At 28.6% G+C, this 22,012-nt stretch overlaps 2 protein-coding genes and 1 long non-coding RNA gene across 7 annotated transcripts; 2 read left to right on the top strand and 1 right to left on the bottom strand.

The window, feature by feature from the left end:
• The first annotated feature begins 115 nt into the window (after positions 1-115).
• Positions 116-2,155, top strand: LOC111039437. The gene is made up of 4 exons (XR_002605096.1): positions 116-147; positions 540-599; positions 1,827-1,883; positions 2,101-2,155. It is a non-coding gene; the product is annotated as an uncharacterized LOC111039437 (long non-coding RNA).
• A 4,795-nt stretch (positions 2,156-6,950) lies between these two features.
• LOC111039445 lies at positions 6,951-9,902 on the top strand. 3 transcript variants are annotated; one of them, XM_022322973.1, is made up of 4 exons: positions 6,951-7,263; positions 7,511-7,698; positions 8,086-8,232; positions 9,341-9,902. In XM_022322973.1, the coding sequence occupies exons 2-4, from the start codon at positions 7,513-7,515 to the stop codon at positions 9,896-9,898; spliced, it is 891 nt and encodes a 296-aa protein (XP_022178665.1). In that variant the 5' UTR covers positions 6,951-7,263; positions 7,511-7,512; the 3' UTR covers positions 9,899-9,902. The 3 variants fall into 3 exon arrangements, with proteins under 3 accessions (XP_022178665.1, XP_022178664.1, XP_022178663.1); XM_022322972.1 differs by having other exon boundaries at positions 7,493-7,698; XM_022322971.1 differs by having other exon boundaries at positions 6,951-7,698.
• On the bottom strand, positions 8,378-10,816 carry LOC111039444 (putative nuclease HARBI1). Of its 3 annotated transcripts, XM_022322969.1 has the most exons (3): positions 10,102-10,816; positions 9,197-9,344; positions 8,378-8,722 (listed from the first exon to the last, which is right to left on the bottom strand). In XM_022322969.1, the coding sequence occupies exons 1-3, from the start codon at positions 10,525-10,527 to the stop codon at positions 8,529-8,531; spliced, it is 768 nt and encodes a 255-aa protein (XP_022178661.1). In that variant the 5' UTR covers positions 10,528-10,816; the 3' UTR covers positions 8,378-8,528. The 3 variants fall into 3 exon arrangements, with proteins under 3 accessions (XP_022178661.1, XP_022178662.1, XP_022178660.1); XM_022322970.1 differs by lacking the exon at positions 10,102-10,816 and having other exon boundaries at positions 8,379-9,169; positions 9,273-9,365; XM_022322968.1 differs by having other exon boundaries at positions 8,380-9,344; positions 10,102-10,811.
• Between the last annotated feature and the right edge of the window lie 11,196 nt (positions 10,817-22,012).

Here is a 22,012-nt window from a genome sequence, read left to right as displayed (position 1 = left end):
AAAATTCAGAGAGAAATTTACGAGAAAATTTTCGTATTGGTGGAAGCAAAAAACACCCTAAAATACTTATTTTCTTAATTGTATTTTCAGTTGATCCAATGTTTGGTGAATCATATATATCATATGTAATAAGAATGATACAACAAGGTAAAGTGTTATTGTTTCGAATTTTAACATTTATACTTATCAGTTATCCAACATACACTCTTACTCTATACACACTCAAAATATATTAAGTTTATTTGATGATATTTTGGAAGTTAGAGCACTATATTTGTAGTAATTTCAAGGTAATTTGTGAGATGTACTTTTGCATTATTGTGTAATTGACAATTGTATTAACGTTTTTTTAATAATATTATAATTTATTTTTTAAATTCATATTATGTATCTATTGGATCACATATATTACACATTTGAATAGTTATAAAAATACAATTTCATATCACTGAAGATATATGATTAATTTACATAATTACACAACCGCACTTGTGTTATTATATTTAATAAAATAGGTTATAAGTCAATTTTCGTTTTAGACAAAATGCCATTGCCTCAGGAATTAATACCTCATTTTTATGGAAAAGGAAAATTGCGATGTAAGTTGAATTAAAATTTTTCTTAAAATAGTTTGATACTTAAATAAAACTTAAGATAGAAAAAAATCACATTCATAAATATAAAACCCTATGTTTGGTTGACAATAATTTAACAAAAATCGAACAATAATAAATTGTCTATAAAATTTAAAGACAGCATAGCAAAAAAATTACTTAGTGACATTTTAAATAAAAGACCATTATGGTACTAATATTTATAACATACGAATTAAATGATTGATATCAAACGTGACGTTTTATTTATGATAGAATAAAATATTTAATACCGACAAACAACTAACTGATTTAAGTTTACCATCTCAATAAAACAAAATTGTCGAAATTAATAGTTTTTTCGGTGTAATGTCATCTTGTTAACAATGCATAACGCCCATGCTAATCTCAAAATATATTTTAACGTCTCATCATTTATTTTGTCGATTAACATAAAATAAACATGATTTTTTTTTTTTAAATTAAACAAACTTTGTAGTATTTGAAAGTAAGTTCATCTTAGTAATATTCGTTATTTCATTTTGGTAAACTACATTACTTTTTAAAGTAAATTTTAAGTTTTTGAGTGAAAGAATTTTAAGCATTCTTACTGCCATTAAGTACTTATAGATAATCATAGCTTAGTCACATAGAGCAGGGGTCACCAAATAGCATAAATTGATTAATTTACATATTCATAATGCTGCCATTCAAAAATATTAATTGGTAACCCCTGATAGAAAGGGACCATCTGGCCCAAATTATAATGCTTTACAAGTCAGTTCATTGGAACTTTAATGCGGTAATCCATTTAACGTAAGATACTCATTACAAGCGTCTTATGTTAAATTGATCACTCAGTAAACCAATAAATTGATAATTCAAAATTAGAACATTTGCTGTTAAGTAGATGTCGAGTGAACCTCTTAATTTTACTGCTCCAAAAGGCAAAATATGATAAGTAAAGCAAAAAATAAAACCTTAGATCATTGTTAAGTGAATGCATTCATCGCTCCACCCAGAATCTAAAACAATCTAAATCATGTTATATTAAAACTCAATAAACTAATATATTTTAAAAATATTTAATTTATACCTTTATTTATAAACTTTACGATTTAGTGTAATCAGAAGTTTATAGAATTTATATCAATGATTTACATCACTTTATCTTTTTTAAATGCATATGTTTTGTCTAAAAAATGTCCTACTATAGTTAAATTTATTTATCAGAGTTCGATGTATGGCCTGAGTTGAATGCAGTATTCGTTATGTATTACATGTTTCATTGTAAGTACATTTTTTTTAAGCTGTAAATAAAATAAACAAAATAAATAATTCAAAGCTTACTATTATTGATCAAACATTATTTCTCATTACAATAAGTACCTACTGAATGTATAGTATTGTAGTGTAGTATTATACAATTATGACAATTAAACTTCTATTATTATTTTATTTTTATGATCAATATTATTAATACTTACATAGTTTGAATATGTTTTAGGTGATTTTGAAGTGACAAAACCAACCTCTACTCAGGATAAACCTGTTGAAGAAATAGAACCAATATTGAAACAATCAGAAGTTAGCCTACCGAGTGGTTCGAATGAATCATAAACCTAACTAATCTAATCACAGGAGGGTGTTATAATTAGGTTTAATTAAGCCCAGATAAATGTATTTATTTATGTTTTAATATTATATGAATAGCTAGTTATATGGTTTAAAATAATAAAAAGTAAATGTTTATGAAATATGTATCATTGTATCATCAATTATAATTTTATTACATCCATTTTATATTAATAAATATGGCATAATATTTGGCACTAAAAATTCCAAGAGAGAGAGAACAGACAGACCAGTCCATCTACTACACAATTAAATTTAATATAATTTACGCTTTTATTAATTCAGTATATAATACAATATTATACGATTATACTCGATATCGTTTAATTGTAAATTTTCGTTATCTTATATGTCTGTGTACCTAATATGCTCGTACGTAAGTAATTTTGTGACACCCCTCCCCCTTCTAAAAAAATCAAATTTTAGAATTACTGCCATAATGTTACATTTACAGTTAATTAAGACAGGACATACAATATTATAAAGCTCATCAACATACACGATGGGGGCTGGAGGAGTACTGGCACCAAAGTTCCTCCTCCAGTCCTCGATACCATAATAAAAAAAATAAAAAATGCTTATCAACATTCACCATACTGTATTGTAGACAAAACTTTAACATATATATATAACACAATAAGGGTAACATACCTATTGTTTTAAAATATAAGTACCCATTCGTCCTATTCTAATGAAGAATTCAATGCAACACGTCATTATTTTGTTTCAGAAATTCTTTCGGAAATCTTCTATTTCAAAACTAAACAATATTAATGGTTAAAACAAAATTTTGCATTATATTCGTATAAACCTTTTTTTAATAATAAAACAAATGCATCATTGTAAATAATTCTTGTACGATAATATTTCGTCGTAATACTCGATTACTTACAATATGTAAGTAAAATAATAATACGCAATTTATTTTTTGCTTATACTATTGACAGGCGATTATACAGATAATATATGTTAAAAAATATAGAGCACACCTAACAGTCAAAACAAATAACCAAGAAGAATCAAATTCCTTGTCTACTACCGGCACTACCTAATGTCTAAAAAATACTTCATGCCAGGAGGAATAAAATGCGGGTGCAGAAAATTGTTTAGATTCCCTATAGCTCTATTTCTAATATGGTAATGTGTAATTATATGTATAATCATAAATTGCTGACCCAACGTCCCAACCTAAACTAATTTACATACCAAGTCGGCTGACGTTGAATTGAGTCCCGCAAATATTTTTTGGTTATCGGAGTTGAGTCTGACCGATATTGTTAGGTTATTCGAGTTGAGTCCCTTCAGCCTATTAGCGTTACCCTGCAGGAGACACCAATTTTGGATGAAGCAATGAACGAACATAGTGAATATTCTGTTTGATTAAAGTAACGTCGTTTGTTGTTAGAGCTGAAATGTCACCATTTTTAAACTCATTATGTAAAATTTTCGATGACCGAGCAGAAATATCATCCACAGCTTTTCTTTTAACTGCGTTACTAATTTTCTGTCAAGTAAGTACTCTTGTTCGTCACACTTATCATGATTATATTCATTGTAGATACCTGACAAAACATTGTTAGAGGTTAATTTAAAAAAACACTTACAAGAGTTTTTACAACATGTCCACCGTTGAACCTCGCCTTGCAACATTTTATGAAATCGAAATTTGAACCCTTCAATAATTCTGATTTCTTTTTGTTTTTCACTCAGCATACACTCCATTTTTGGTAATAATTTAACGTAAGGTTAGGTTATAATATTGTGTGTTCACGAATTATTCGACCTGACTGATTGTGAATATCCGTTGTCGTTGCATATCCGATACTGCGCTATAATATGATGTGCAAAGTTCAAGGTCGCCACCGGTAGGTAGTTATAACATTTTATCTATATGGACTCAATTCAAAGATATTAAGATAATAAGCTGGACTCAATTCAAACATATAAGAGTAGCACGAACTCAATTCAATATCACCGACCAAAAAAAAGTCAGCTATAATCTAACCTAAAATGATTAAAAAAAAATTACATGGAACAAATGTTCACCAGCCACGCAGATACAGGTCGACCGACATAATATGACTAACGTTCACGTTGTTCTGGATGGCTAACCCATTGACCTATAAACCAATGGACACCACCTAAAATACTACACAGTTCATGGGGATGAGACAGAGTAATAGAGGAAAACACTAAAACTTTTCAAACGCAAAGTACTATCGCTCTCTGAAGTAACTACATTTTTTAGAAATATGGCCTGATCGATCTCAAGTAGACATATTAATGAATTCAAATCAGTTATCTTAGTAAGTCTTACCACGCTATCAGGTCGATCGGTATGATTGACAAGAGATTGGTACATTTTGGTTGAAATAACTGACTGTTTGAAAATTCCCTCAATGGCGATTGACCTTAAGCTGCATACATGCCGTGTCGTTTTGCACACTACTAAGTCCGATATGGAGATCAGCTTACGAAGTCGACTAACTTAACTTAGATAAAAAAAAAAGTAAGTTTGAAGAGAAAATCTAAAAAAAAAAAAAATTTAATTGATTGGATTTTTTATAGGGGTTTTTTAACCAATTTGAAAAGATCTAATTTGAAAAAATAATAATTTCAATAAAAAAATTTTAAATGAATTTTTTTATAAAGTCAAGTTGAATAAGATACTCTAAATAGAATTAAAAAATTTAATTTGAACAAAAAATTTAACTTGACTTTTTATTGCTTTAGATTTTTGTATACACAAAATATACTTTTTTTTATCAAACGTATATTTATTATTTTATTTAACTTGGTTTTTTTAAATTAAACTACCATGGGCGAGGCTTTAAGAAAAAAATAAATAAAAAATAAAATAATAGATGATACGCGTCTAACCTGTTCCATTTAATATAATATTGAGCTCGAATACTATCGCGTTCATTGTATTTTCTTTCCTAATTCTTAGTTCACTAATAAAATAGGTTATATTTTGAGTTGATTTATTTGTAAGCATCATAATAAGTAAATAATTAGATTTTATAGAAAAAAAATTATGCCGTTCTGCGTAAAATAAAATAATATGTTTTTTTCTCGATCGTTAATGTAGTTGTTTTGCCTGTTCAAGACGCCGTGAGTATAAAATATGTTAGGAGTTAAACCTTAAAAACTGTATACGGACCACGCGGGGTCCACTTAGTTTCAAGAAAACTAAAATTTATTCTTCAGTTCAATGATCTGAGATTTTATGTTTCGATTACCGTCAGTCGCCCTAATTCCGTCGTCACCAACGTTGACAAAAGTCGATATTAAACAGTCTACATAATATATAATTATGTACATACTACAGTATCATATTGACCTCCCCGTGTTCTCACACTTTATATAACAGCGATAGTATTACGAATCATGATATCTCTACAGCTTTTTGTTGAAGTTATGCTCTGAAATTGTTTTGATTAATGTATTTTTGATAAAATATTTAATTTTTGACATGTATACACAAGCATACTGAGGTACACTATTGGATACGCACTTTACATCGGTACCATAATATGATCTAAGGAAAGACCGGTAACGCTCCAATATAAAACGGGAATGATTAACCACGTCTCAAACCGTGGACTGAGATCGACGTACTTATAATAAGCGACCACACATGATCTTTTTTATTTTTTTTGTTTTTTTTTTTGGGGGGGGGTGGGGAGGGGTCTAAATAATATTGTTTTTAAAAATATGTACAGATATCCGAAAGTACGCTTTTGCAAGATGGGAGGCCAACCATTTTTTTTTGAAAGAGTCTTAAGATCGTTGGTCACTTTCCCCACCACAGGTGACCACAAGGAGTCGGAGTTGATATTTTGTGAATCTTCTGCATTAAGACGTTATACCCGTGAGCCCACGATAACTATGTCCGTCAAAATAATGTAGTCACTATTTGTATTGAAATTGAAATATGAAAAATAGTCTAAATCGCGGCATTACAGTTCACTGTATAATAAAAGTAATATCGTTGTCCAATATTGTCGTGTCGCGAGTGAACGTTCTGAGATCTGATTATGACATATGCGTAGTGATGTAAAATTACCGTAATTATCTTTCCAGAGAATATTAGGTAATTTTCTTGGTCTTCAATAATTCATCGATTGAGCCCAAAGAAAAGAGAATAAAACCTTACCACAGTCCACAACTCCACATTCTTTAAATAATTATATGTTTTATATAGCATACAGTATACCTATCGGTACTAATATATCATAGATCACTATAATAATACTTAATTCAATATATTTTCATAGTAAACCAACAATTAAAAAATTAAAATATAACTTCTTGTTCAATTACGCAATGTATTTACAATAAAATTATAAAATTATACACAAAATAAGAAATGTATAATTAATTACCAATAGTACCAACCTCAAACATAATCACACCACTATGACACTAAAAAGAATAAAAAAGAAAATTACCTGTCCGGCAGAGGCGGATTTCCCATTAGGCATTGTAGGCAGCTGCCTAGGGCGGCAAAATTTGGGGGGCGGCAAATTTTGTAGTGTTTTATTAAAAAACATCAAACATATAGTACATCGTATATGATATTCAGTATACCAATCTATTTTGGTTCATTATAATTTATAGTCATTACCTATAAATATTATAGTAAACAATTATATAGAAAACAGTTTTTGATAATACTATATATTTTAAAGCGCTTTACACACTACCTGATTTGGTCGGGCCGACAGGATAATTTGGTCAGATCAGACGTCATATCAGGTCGTGTGTAGACGTGTCGTCTGACTTTAATCCTGTCGGGTCTTGTCAGGTGGCCATACCATCTGATCGCCCGACCGACCGACCAAATCATATAGTGTGTAGCACTGTCGGGCGGATTTTAGTTGGTTTATGGAGGTTAAAGTGATAACACGTGTGTATCTCCATGTGTACTTCCAGTTAAGACGTTAGCTGGAGTTGCCTGTGCGCATGGCGTACGCCCGCCTCCCGCGTTCTATTTAATCTATTCTGTGGTTCTACGTAGCAAGTCCTTTAGGTAAATACCCAAATACAGTTTAAAAATAAATATGAGACGACTTAATATTATTGTTCAACATGTTTGGTGCCGCGGTGTGCAGGGGGAATTGGAAAGTGACTGGTGATTATCTTTGTCACAGTAGATTATAATTTTATTAGATTTCTTTTAGATTATTATAATCTAGATTCTAGTTAATCTAAAGTGTTTTTACATTTTACAATGACTGCTGTTCTAACAGAACGAGAAGTGATTTTGGATTTTTTAGAAATGTACAAATCGTTTACTTGTTTATGGGATATTACTTGTAAGCAGTACAGCAACAGGGATGCAAGAAACCAGGCGCTTGAGTTATTAAAAGAAAAATTAAAAATAATAGACAATGACGCTAGTATCTCAACTGTAAAAAAGAAAATTGAGAATATGAGAGCTGCATACAAAAGAGAATTTAAAAAGGTAAACAAATCAATTATTTTTAAAAGTAGGTACCTAATTTTAATATTCATTGTTTATTATAAAAAAAAAAAAAAAAAAACACATCATTGTAAAATCAATACATTCATCACTCCGTTCAGAATCTAAAAGACAAAAATTGTCTAAGGTTAATACTTTTTAAATAAGAAAATTAATGATTAATATAAATAAATGAAAACTCAATTATTTATATAAGAAATAATTATATTTTAATGAATTTAAATTATGTCATAGAAAAGACATAAAAACTGACTAAAAAAAAATTATAATTATATACACACACAAAAATATATAGCTATTTAATACAAACCACTAAAATATCCTATTATAGTATAAATTGCACATTATTATTTATAATTTAACTTGCAGGTACAAGATAGTAAAAGAACTGGTGCTGGTCTAAAAGATATTTATGTGCCATCTTTATGGTATTTTGAATACCTAACATTTCTAAATGAAAAAGAAAACACAAGTATAAGTGGAATTGACACTATCGATTTCAGTGGTGATGATGAGGTAATGATTAATTATAATGTTTTTATTTTTTTATTTATTTATTAAAATCAAAACAATATTACATAATACATTTTACTAGGTAACATTAACTTAATTTATATTCATTGAAAATACCTATATTAATATATTGTATTATTAATTTGTATAATGTAACAAAAACTATGTATTATGGATAAAAAATATATCTTATGTTAGATTACTGAAAAATACTTAATTAGATACAAATTTAAGACTACAGACTAAATGTTTACAGTGATTAAAATATATATATATATATATACATTATATTACAAATTTTAGTTTCCCAATACATTTATCATCTTTTCTTGGAAATCTACACTGCCTACACCATTAAAATATTCTTTAAATATGTTCCTGACGGTTTTGCCTTCTTCTGTATTTGATTGATTACATTGATTTACATCCAACAATGTTTGTTCCTGCCGCCAAAGACCGCCTCGGAGTGTAGCACATTCAAAATCTTCTCTGTCTACACAGTTATTTGTTATGTAATTTTTTGATTTTTTGCTTAAAAAATTATGCAGAGCGCAACATGCTAGAATTATTACATCAATATTTTTAACGTCAACCATTATCGGCTTTTTAAACAATCTAAAACGCGATGATAAAATTCCAAACGCATTTTCAACTACTCTTCTCGCGCGTGATAGTCTGTAGTTAAAAATGCGCTTGTCATGTGTTAAGTTTTTTTGAGGAAATGGTTTTAAAATGTGTTTAGATATCGCAAATGCACTATCACCTAAGAAAACATACGGTACTGTTGTATTTGTATTAGGAAGCAACTTAGGTTGTGGTAGCATTAGTTGTCCTGAAGTTAGTTTTTTATAAAATGTTGTATGTTTTAAAACACCACCATCGGAAACGCTCCCATTTACACCAGTATGAACATACATAAATTTGTAGTCAGCTGTGACAACTGCAAATAAAACAACACTGAATGTACCCTTATAGTTGTAATATAGAGATCCACTTCCTGGTGGTTTATTGATTAGGACATGCTTTCCGTCCATTGCACCTACACAATTATTAAACTGCCACTGGGTTTCAAATTGATTTGCCTGTTCTAACCATTCGTTTTCTGTTGTAGGTATCTGAAACACAAAGCATTGTAAATGAATCATCAACTACATTGGGTAAGAAACGACGTGGTACAAAGTTGCAACAACAACAACAAACATTAATTGAAAGTGCACAACATTTAATGTCTAAAGTAGATAGTCCAGAGGACATATATGGGAAAAATATAGGAATGCAGCTAGCAGAAATGACTAAAACTCAAAAATGTATTGCTGAAAAATTGATTTCAGAAGTTATTTTTTACGGAAAATTGGAAAAATTGACTTTATGTTCATCAATTTCATTAAGCGGCTATGATAATTCTTATAACTATTCAACACCATCACCTAGTTCTACAATGCTTTCTTTGCATTCAGACACTTCTCATATTTCACCAGTAACGACCATGCCTTATAACTCTTCAACACCATCACCTAGTTCTACAATGATTTCTTTGCATTCAGACACTTCTCAAACTTCACCAGTAACAACCATGCCAATTCCTACATCAAATGAAGTACCAAATGATCCAAATAATATACAACATTCATATAATGTGAATGAATTTTTATTGTTCAAGCATCTATAATAATATTTATAATGATTTAACTTGAATAAGAATAAATAATTATAAATTATAAAAATGTATTGTTATTATTTTTTTATCTGCCATATTAATAAAGAAATAATTAAGACATCTCTCATTTATTATATATACACTATTAATATTTTACAAAGTAATTGTTGATTAAACTGGTAAATATGTTAATTTATAAAAAACATTGTTCTTACCTTTAAAAAATTTCTCAGCACTTTAAAAATAGCATGACACGTTTCTGGAATTATTTTTGAAAGTAACTGTGGAGAAATTGCAGTACTGAATTTTAAATCATTATATTCTCTGCCTGATGCCAAATATCTTAGTGTGGCAACAAGTCTTTCTTCGGCACTGACAGCTTCTCGCAAATGAGTATTTTGTTTAGTGATCAACGGACTTACTAAATTTAGTAATTCGTCGAAACAATTGTAATCCATTCTTAAATAGGTACGAAAATCATCACTATCCAATTCTTTTAGTAATGTCATGTGGCTGAATTTTCTTCGTTCAATTAACCATTTTTTTGCCCACATTCTTCGTTTTTTCTTTTCTTCCGTCAATGTCAATGATAATGCTATTAAACCAATTCCCAATTTTTGTTGGTTTGATAACGGAGCCATGATTTATTGTGGTTTGGGTATAGTTGGTTTGGACATGCGAACACAAGTGGGCACGAACTAGACTGACTACATCATGTGGTGGTCGTACTGTGTGTACGCAACGTCTGATTTGGTCAGGTATCCTATCGGCCCGACCAAATCAGGTAGTGTGTAAAGCGCTTTAAATATTTAGAGTAGGTATTTTGGAGGGGTATTGTAACTTTTTCACCTATTATAGGAGCGGCAAATTTTTGGTGCCTATAGCCGTAAAAAAGATAAATCCGCCTCTGCTGTCCGGTAATAATCTTCAAGAGAATATTCTCTTGTCGCATCACTACATATGCGTCGGTCACGTTCATAAGGCCAGTCGCTAATTGGCGCATTACCGTATTGAATACGTAATTCCAACGCAGACAATGATTATTGACACGCGATGACAGCCATTTGGTATTAAGTGTTTGTTTAATTTGTAGACATAAATGTATACCTATAGAGGTATACTAATATAATGTGGGCACATATTATTGTCATTGCGCAAAAACAAGAGCAACCAAAACGCTTAAATGTGGCGCCGAAGTTCTTGGGAGGAAATCATAACTAATTAGGTAGGTATTACAAAGTTAAATGATTACAAAGCCAAGAAAAATTTTTTTTTTAACTTTTCAATTATTTAACGAGTTCATTAATTTGTTGTGTTAAACCAATTACTTAGCTAGCTTAAGTATACATTGTAATGACTAATGATTATTACATTTTTTAGTTAATTTTGACGAATAACTCGCGTCAAGTTAAAATCAAATAATTTATACAAATTATCTATATAAGTACATTGTAAGTTTACATTGTATTATCCACAACTATTGTCCTGTATTTAACTAATAATTAATTTTTTTCAAACACACTGTAATATTCAATGTTTTGAAATACGAATAAACAAATTAACTATCTCGTGCAGGACAATGGCATTTTCGACAAAACCGTCGGTTATAATCTACAAAAATAAAATTACTAACTTAAAGTAAAGTTACACATATAATAACAATACAGGTGCCTATATAATATATATTATGTGTTTTTTCTGCTGCACATTAACCTGAGACTATGAGAGTAAAATAATGTTATAATATTGTTTGTTAATTATTAACTTATAACTTAATTTAACCTACTCAAGTTAATTGTTGTCAATGACTTGCCCGCATTTACCACTGGTGCGATATAATATAGTATTAAATCATAGCTAGAGAAATTTCAAAATTTATAAGATATGAATCACCTCACGGATGGCAAGTTCTTCTCAGAAGAATAATCACTAAAAATCGTCAGTGAATATGAATATGTATCTTGTAAGATAATACACAGAGGACACGTCGTTTGAAATTTTTATTCAAATATTAATGGAAATTTTTTTCTTAAACAAATAATTTTAAAGAAGTACTTCAAAGGTCTGCTGTAATATTATTGTAATATTTCTTTTCTGTTTGTCAAGTATAATATTTGATAACCAACCTGAGCGTAAAATATGTTACCATTCATGAAAAATGCACAAGATTCGTCACGTCGAAATTTGTTACAGATTCAGACAGAACCCTATATAAATTAGAATATCGGTGTAACGTGCGAATTTTTTTTTGTCAGACAAATGTTCGGTTTAATTTATTTTTCCTTTTGTGAACGTGATAATGAATAATTCGCGACAGCAATTATACTAACAAATTTACATGTCAAACTGGTAAACAAATTATATAATCCTTAAAATTATGGTAGCTACAGCCAACTTGTGAGGTGAAAGACACCACAGTATGATTGTACCTATATAGATACATATATATATATATTTTTTTTTTAATAATAAGATTTAATATACTACCACTATATTTAATATCAATATAGTATTAGGGAGGATCAGATTAGTCACAATTTTTAATATGCTTAAATTGTATGTCTGTGCTACAGTAATTTAACCAATTTTAAAAGTGCGACCAAGACAAAAAAATATACTGATCGACAGTTTATTACATAGGATAATTCTATAATTCTATAGTTTTATAATTCTCTATAGCATTAAGTTAGATTATGAGATTTTTCGAATGAAAATACTTAATAATGATGAAAATATAAGTACCTACTTAAATATTTTTATCTATAATTATTTTATTCTGGTTTATTCCTTATAACAAGTAAACTGGCTAGTTGACTCTTGAATTTTACCTGATAGATATTATAATTACACGTAGTTTTAATTTCACAATAATTTCAAAAGCTGCACAATATGCTTAGGCCTTAGAATATTACTTTTGTTATGTGACTGTGTGGCGTGTGTCTATATACTTTTAATTAGTTCCGGTCACAACGCGATTAAAACCCTAAAAATCTATTATAGACACGTAGAAACTTGTTTACTAGGAAAATGAATGCGGTTTGCAAAGAAAAGATTACAATATAAAAAGTAGTAGGACGTTACACGCCGCCATACATATACGTCATAATATAAAATACTCTGACGATGATCTGCAAATTCTGTAAATATTTATTTTGACAAACCATAAACGAACGACTAGATAAAAATTGAACTAAAACTAAGACGTTTAGATAGACCTAAAACCTACACATTGGAAAAAGAATATCTCAGGATTATATTATTAACTAATTATGTTTAATCCATATTATTACATAAGGAATGATATGTATGATAAATGGTTGAAAACCATAACATTTATGCCTAAAAAAAAAAAAATTAAAAGTAATATATATGTAGAATATTTATGGATATTTTGATTGTAAGAATAATATGAAGAATTAATAGCTAACCGCCTTAGACACCTACCATATAACAGTTATTAATAGTCAAATAATAATCATTACATGATTCACAATTTTATCGTAATATTTTTTAGCTAACATAAAAAATTTTTTTATTGTTCAGGTCTGTTTAATATTTCATCAGGAGTATACTATAGTATACTAATAGTGTATTATACATATTATTATTAAAAATATAAAAATACAACGATTTTGTTTTGGAGAATTCCTTAACATTTTTTGAGTTAGTTATGTGGATGTGAATATTTGTCAAAGATACTCCACTATAATACTGTGTTATCCGTGTGTAGTAAATGTATTTACAACGACGTAGTAGAACAAAGTCACAGCTGTGTCTTACATACTCGGAATAGAATCCATAGGTATACAATATAATGTGTGATGTAAAACAACACACTGCAGCGTGTTTCTTAACCGTCAATTAGGAATTTAGACGAAGAGCAAAACAAAAAAAAAAAAAGGAAAGAAATGTCTAATCTACAGTTTTCTGTACTCGGAATCGGTTTGATAAATTTCCGATGGCTCATGACCTTTTTTCGTTTTTTAAATTGATATGTTTGTTTTGAAATAAATATGTGAACAAATAAGTAGGTAGTATAATAGTTTTATTTTACAGCTATTTTAGACTTAATTATTAATATGGTAATAAACACACAATCTTATAATAATAGTGTGGCTGTAGCGACTACAAAGATAACTGGTTTAGAGCTAGTGTGTAGTGTGATTAGTGCTACAATAATATAGATTCAGCAGGTTGTTTTCAATCAGGCAAGATAATATTCATTGGAATAGGTGCGCTTCAGTAGAAACAATACAACTTAAATTGAATTACACTCTATGTATGGGCAATTTACATATGATAGGTGTATAAAATATTTACTTAAGGCATATTCAATTGTGGTATATAATGCATATTTATTGATAGTTTTAAATGCACTACACTATATTCATATCAAATATTAAAATGATTAATATTATAGTGGTACGAGTACCTATAGTTATGATGATATGTGTGATTGTTTAAACGTCATTATTTAAGCTAAAATTAGAAGCACATAATAAATAAATGTATCTAATTGGTACGTATATATTTTTATGAATATGTTGACAATTCTAAACCTCAACGAATTTTTAAAATAAAAATATTTTGTTTTTAACTCTGCGATAATAATTATTATTTTTTGCAGAAAAAGTGGCAATCGGCAGAGTGTAGTGAAATACAATAATTATAATAACAACAGAGAGAAAAAATTTCACGAGCCAAATCGGTCACATTGCATATTCATAGAACAACTTACTGTCTCACTATATACGTATACAGTCTGAAATAATAACGTTAATTTTCGTGTCTAGGCAAGTGCTAAATTTCATTTTATTTTTTTATTCTACATCGGTATGAAAGCCTTATAATAGGTAGTTATAAGATATTTAGGTCGCATAAATATTAAGTTCAAGATCGACGCAGTAATTAAGTGAGAAAAAAATTGTAATCTATATTATATATTATTATTATTTTGTTATGCATTCGTACTCGTGTGTACCGACTCACTCCCGAGGACATGGTTTGTACATTTCCTTGATCCCGACTGAATCAAAATTATTTGCATAAACGAAAAAAAAAATGTATTAAGAGAATACGATTTTGCGCTTATCATTCAAATTTATTCCTGGTTTGACGTAGTAGGTAATAGGTACAGGTATAGAATAATAGCCATCGCATATTATTATACGAACATAAATTAATAACCCTCGAAACTATAATATTATGAATGTCGAATTAGGATGAAAAAGAATATTATAATAAATTGTGATGTGAAAAGAAAGAAACACGAGAATATAATACAAGAGAAAACGATTGAATACCATTTGATCTTGACAATGGAACACAAATAATCGATTATGTTCCGGTCAAAATAGAATGACGCGCAAGCGCAATCGTATGCGTCATCGGCATCATAGACGAGCTACTACAATATAGTGGTCTTCGGAACGTGCTGCAGGTCGGTTTAAATTAATCGCAATTTGGTTTCGGGCCAACCGATAGGTTTGGTACATCTATAATAATCTAATATGTACTAAACGTCCCCCTATACTACAATCACAGAATTTAGTTGTACAATAATTATAAATGTTTAATCATCACACCAGATAAATGTATTTTATGATGTTTGTGTAAAAATGCAAATAAATTGATACTAATATAATATGCATGATTGAGTGTCGAATTCAATCATTTTAGAGGACGTCGCCGTCGGAGGCGGTAAAGATCGAACGATAAAATTCGGCCATGACTGCATTAGCAGCAGTAAAATATGTCTCGAAATCGCAACGTTTATATCCGTTTATAAGATTTGATTGCTAATAATATTATATTATGTCATATTATTGTCGGTAAAATATTAAGTTCTTGCCGTCGCAGGACTACAGGAGTCTAGACCAGTATTTACCAACCTTTTTTCCTCGGCGGGCCACTTTGGTAAACAGTTATTTTCAAGCGGGCTACCAAATAAAAAAATACGAACAAATACTCAATCTTAATCTAATAATCTAATTTTGTTACACATAGTAGGTATACAATATACACGTACGTCGTACGTACGTAGTGGACTTATTTTCTTATCTTTTATTGACTATTGAAAAGATTACAAAATGAGGTTGGGTAATAATTTTACTTCTTTTAAAAAAATATTTTGTTTTATTTAAAAGAAATTGTAACGTTGTGGGTTGGGCCGCACTGGTCTACACAATGGATGTTCATCGTTGAGCTTCCGAAACACACACTTTGGGAAAACACTCAATCGTGTGCGGGTTAGGCACCTGTATGTGTATTCTCGGAATGGATTTAGAGTGTAATGTGTGACTTGGATGTAACTTTAAAATTGCGTAATATGACGGATGGGTATTTATAGGCAAATTCAGCAGAGGTAATACTTTGTTATTTTATTATCTACACATTATTATAATATTCTTTAGTACTATATCAAAATGCACTTATATATATATATATATAACCTATATATTATGTTACAGTATCGTAAATAGTAACCATTGAGTATTTTGAGTATTTGTATTCACTTAAGTCTTTTACTCAATTATAAACACATAGTTTTAAATTCTAAATAAAGTCTATCGACAAGTATTTGAGAAAATTTTAAATGTTTTTTTACCGTATCGAATACTCCTCTTACTTTTAATAAAAATACATTTTTCCCCATTTTAAATAAAAAATATTTGGTATTGTGATAAAAATGAACGATTATCTCCAAAATCGTATCCTTTTATATAACAGATACCTCTTCTAATAATATAACTGACCCTAATTCTGAACAAACAATATATTTTTGATAATGAACAAAAATGTATATTATACAATGATAAAATTGAATGTTGATACATAATAATTTAAATGTAGGTGCATACCTTAACAATAAAACTTTCATCAATACAATGTGTTCATATTTATAGTTATTAAAAAACGTGTATGTGATAATAGTTAGTTGATAAGCATTAAGTATAACAACAGACAAGTTTCTATTTAGTCAAGCCACGATTAAAAAAAGGCCAGAGGCCAGAGAGGCACGATTCCAGTGTTCATAGATTTAAGAGGCCCATTTCTCTACACAATAATTTTTTACAAAACTTATTTTAGTAGCCTCATGAATTATTTTATTTTTAAATGGTATAAAATCAATTATTATAACCTAAAATTGTAGTAATTAAATTTTTTTTAGAATAAAGGAGAAAGATTAATTTTTGGAATTTGAATAAGTCTTACTAAGAGTCTTATATTTTGAGGCTCAACGAATCTTAAATTCAAAATTGGATATATGACTAATAATAATTGTATTTAGCTACCATATTGGATATAATTTAGATAGTTTAGTGGTAAATTTTTTCACACTTAACTGTGATATTCAAAATGATGAAAAGCAAGATATAAAAAACCATATCTGAGTTGATATCATTTATTAATATGTATAAAAAAAAGTATTTAAAATGTAGCTATCTCAAATACTTTTTTAAAAGTATTTCAATAGTATAAATAGTTTAAATAAAAATGTATTTTGTTGAGCCTTGCCTACCTGATAATATGATCTTTTTTTCGCTTGAAACTACCATAACTAGTCCAACTGAAAACTGAAAAAATAATAGTTATACCTTTGTTGCGTGGCCTTCAACTATACATTTATCAATGATTATTTGCGAAGTATGCTATAAAATATCAATAAACAACTAACTTACTGTTCGTGTGCTAATGTTGCTGTAATAATAGTTCAATTACAGGCGCAAATTAGAGATGAGTAACGCATAGGTATTTGGACGATATTCCCAAACACTATTGCACTTCTACAACAGCTTCTTTTGACATCAGTACATTGTTAGAATTATTACTATCAATTATTAATGATATAATATATTATAGTGTGTAGTATAGAAATATGGTGCAATTGCAATGAAAAAATGTGATGAATAATGATAATTTGTTATTATTGTTATAACTTATAAATTATAATAAAGGAACTTATGGAACTCGGTGGAAGATTGCAGATTTCGATAAACAATTATTTATATTTGGTTTTATATCTGTATGTAGTAGTGTTAATTAAATTATTAATCAATATCGAACACCTTGTAGTTTGATATAATATTATATTGAAAGATCTCCAACAAACGGTAAGTATTATTAATTGGACACAATTACCGTGTTTCGTCCCGATAAGGTTTTATCTACAGCAAAATATCAGACTCATTTCTGTTTATATACATAGTTATAACACTAAAGTTGACTTATCTGAACCATGGATGTATTTGATTTTAATGACCTTCATTCATAACACGTATTTTTTCATATTGATAAATTTAAATGATTCTATACCTAATTAAAATCCATAATAATTTGTATACTTACCTAACTGTAAGATATAAGTGTACCTCCTAATTATTGAAAAGAAATTATAATAATGTACAAATTTAAACAATTTAAAAAAATATATGAACAATTTGTAAGTTCTCAATTCGTATCAAAATTAATGCCTTGAAATGTAAGTGATGAATAAAATACCTACCTACCTATATTTTTATCCATTTTGTTTTGGACATTCTTGGAACTTTCGGTAGTTAAGTATTTGAAATATAATATAGGTATGGCATACATAAAGTTTAAAAGAACAAACGAATTGTTCAATATGCCTATAGCTAAGCATATTTTATAGGCGAATTTGCACTTGACTCGAGAATCACACTTGATAGTCATAAATTACAATAGACAGTATAATATAAACTTATCTATATGCGTTAAGAGTTGTCGATAAGTAAAACAAACATAATTATAATTTTTATAGCTATAACAGTGATAATATTGTAGGTATCAAACTATCCACTTGGAGATATTAAATTAACCGCTTTTGTTTCAAACTTTATTTATTTATTTAATATTAAAAACAATTTTGCTTTAAACTCAAATACTCAATAAATATTACATCATTCTATTATATTATGTTTATGAGAACTAATTGGATAAATCACTTCTTGTAAAACAAAAAAAACCCATTTATTTCCTATGAACATAATTTAAAAATGTCTGATAAGTCTTCTACCAATGGTGGAAATTTAGTTTCATTTAATTTACTAATTATTACAACATTGACCCGGTTGTGATTGTTTTCCACGTGAGATACAAATATATAATATCTATAAGTGAAATAGTTGAGTTTACTCACATATATTTAAATTTGTAAAGACACTGTTTTTTTTTGTTTAGTTCCATGGAGAATTACTTAATGTTTACTCTTTTATAAACTATTATTTACTTTTTCTTTGCCAATAGCATTTTTCACACAATAATTTGTCATCGTTACAGTAATTTCAATTATCTGAGCGTGTAAAGCTTAGAAAGTGATTTCAATAGCTTATAATTATTTATCTCAGTTATAACATGTGTATTGCATCTATGATAAGTTATCGATCCAATGATTTAAAGCTTAGCCTAATCATATTTTAATTGATGGACTAATTTTAAATTGGCTTTAAGTGATATGTTGTTTGATGCGATGATTAAACTACGGATAATTGATTTTTTTGTACGTAATGTATGAGTACAATAAGGGTACAGTGGTTTAATAGTAATATTGATAATAACCTTTCTTTTTAAGAGGACGCCACACCCGCATGTGTTGTCGCAGTCTTACAAACGAGTAACATACCAAATTTACGCTCAGCAGTTCAAGTTTTATGCCGTTAGCTTAACAATTAGAGTGAATCGACCTATTATGAAACTTTATGTTAAGAACTTTATCTATGTTTAGTTGGAAGTTTTTTTACAATAATTCAATTTTTAAGTGAGTTATGAGCATTTTTAATTTACATTTATTATACAAGCATACCTCGCTTAAAAACTGAATTGTCGTAAAAAAACTTATAACAAAACACAGATAAAGTTCTTATCATCAAGTTTTATAATAGATCGATTCACTCTAATTTTTAAGCTAACGGCATACAACTTGAACTGCTGAGCGTAAATTTGGTATATTAAGCGTTTGTAAGACGGAGACAACACATGCGGGTGTGGCGTCTTCTTAAGTTGTTACAGTATCCAAAATGATGTTTTTCTTTTTTTCTTGTTAAGTCAAAAAATTAAAAATTAAATTTTAAATAAATTCTCTGATCTTAAATTAATATTCTATTCTAATAGCTTACGATGTAGTCTTAAGCTATCATTATTTTTCATTTTTTTTTTATTGGTTTGAATATGAAAACGATATATTATAATATAATTATCAAGAGCCGTCCCTTATACAACAATAGATTTAAGTACCTATCCATGTATACCGATAGGCATAAAGCACGCCAAAATACAGAAACAAAATTACAGGTGCATTTATGGTTATATTGCGTGCACGTGCAAACATTTAAAATTAAAAACAATAGTTAATATTTTAATATTTTAATATAAAGCAGTGACTTAAGTTTAATTACCATTACATATAACAGTATTATGGCAATTGAATAATGCCACTTAAAGATTGTGTTTAAGATTTTTAGTTATATCATTATTTTTTTTATTTGTCTAATCTCAGTAAATTCAAGCTTTAATTATTGTACTTTTAAGCTGCTTTTTCATTTTTGGCCAATATTATTGTGATGATGGACAAACTTTATTCAGAGGTCAACGATACTCGTTTGCGTGGAATGTGTATACGGAACTGTTTAACCCGTTCGCGTATTCCTTTTGTGTTACTATTTGCTCACAAACGCTGCACAGCTCGGTTACATAAATGGATTAAAAAATGCCTACGCTAAATTACCAGAACGTAGAAATCAAATGAGTATATAAATTATAACAATAATAAGCAATGTCAACCAAAACCAGCGTACCTATTATTTAAAATTAGCATGGAAAGTATTTATACGAAATGGTTCCAACCGCACTTTAATCAATTGTAAGCGCATACATTTCATAGAAGGTATATATTTCGTAATTAAAAATAACTTATAGAGATTGTCTCTATTTAAAAAATAATTTTTTTTTTTTTTTTTTTTTTTTTTTTTTTTATTAGTAATACACAATCTGTACACAATCGGCACAATAAGAGTATGAGCTGAGACACAATAAAAAAACATGAAATTATGAGCTAAGAAGCCACCCACCGATGACACTTATGAAAAAATAATAAAAACAAAATAAAAGAGGAATATTATAATGGCTCCAAATACACGTTGTACGCAAATGAGCTTGCTGGATGATATTTGTATTATCACCTTTTCATGTTTTTTTTTTTGTACGTAAACAAGTCACCAATTTTCAGGTAAAAAATTCTGTATGCGTTCACGGACAAGTATCAACGGAAATGGTATATAATTTACCACCTATGTAATGTATTAAAATGTGTTTTCCAAATAACAAACAAATTTGAAGTACTTGCAAGTATTGTGAGTTTTAAATTTAAATCTCAAAACAGTACCAACTAGATTTTATTTCAGAAACCAACCTCAAAATTGAAAATCGAAGCATTTTTCTACATACTTTTTATGTATAGGTATGCAGAAACAAATAAAAAAAAAAACGAAAGAAAACACACACCATTATAAAATCAATATAATATATTGTATATATATTATATATATTCATCGTTTCGTTTGTGAATCTCACATGAGTCAAATAAATTCAAAAGTAAATTAAAACTTTGAAAAAACGCATAATTCATCACATCCAATCAACTGTTAACGTTGTATATTGTTGTTCTGTATTCTCGATTATTAATAAATTCTACAGCACTATTATAGTTATTAGTTATTAGTTCACTTATTACACATAGTAACTATTACTTGGAAATAATTTGATTACAAAATACATTGCCAACAACTTTAAATTATTGGTTTTCAAACTTTTTTTAAACAGGTTAATATCTGTCCTAGAACGATATCCTCTATATTCTATAGGTTCCTAATACATTGCAATAATATTTTATTCTTAGGTACCCAGAGTAATATTATTTTTATATTTAAAAAAACAATTGTAAAATAGTATACATTGTATATAACATTACGTTAAGATATTCTAAAAAAATTAGATTCTGTGACTAATGTGCTTACCATAGCTAATGTTGAAACTTACTGTCAGACAAATTGCAATGATATTAAAATACATTATTATCTAACCATACTATCATATATTTCATTAGTCATA

This window comes from Myzus persicae, unplaced genomic scaffold (genome assembly GCF_001856785.1).
Source record: "Myzus persicae strain clone G006 unplaced genomic scaffold, MPER_G0061.0, whole genome shotgun sequence".
In the NCBI taxonomy this organism is placed as follows: domain Eukaryota; kingdom Metazoa; phylum Arthropoda; class Insecta; order Hemiptera; family Aphididae; genus Myzus; species Myzus persicae.
This window is presented reverse-complemented; position numbering and strand designations above follow the sequence as displayed.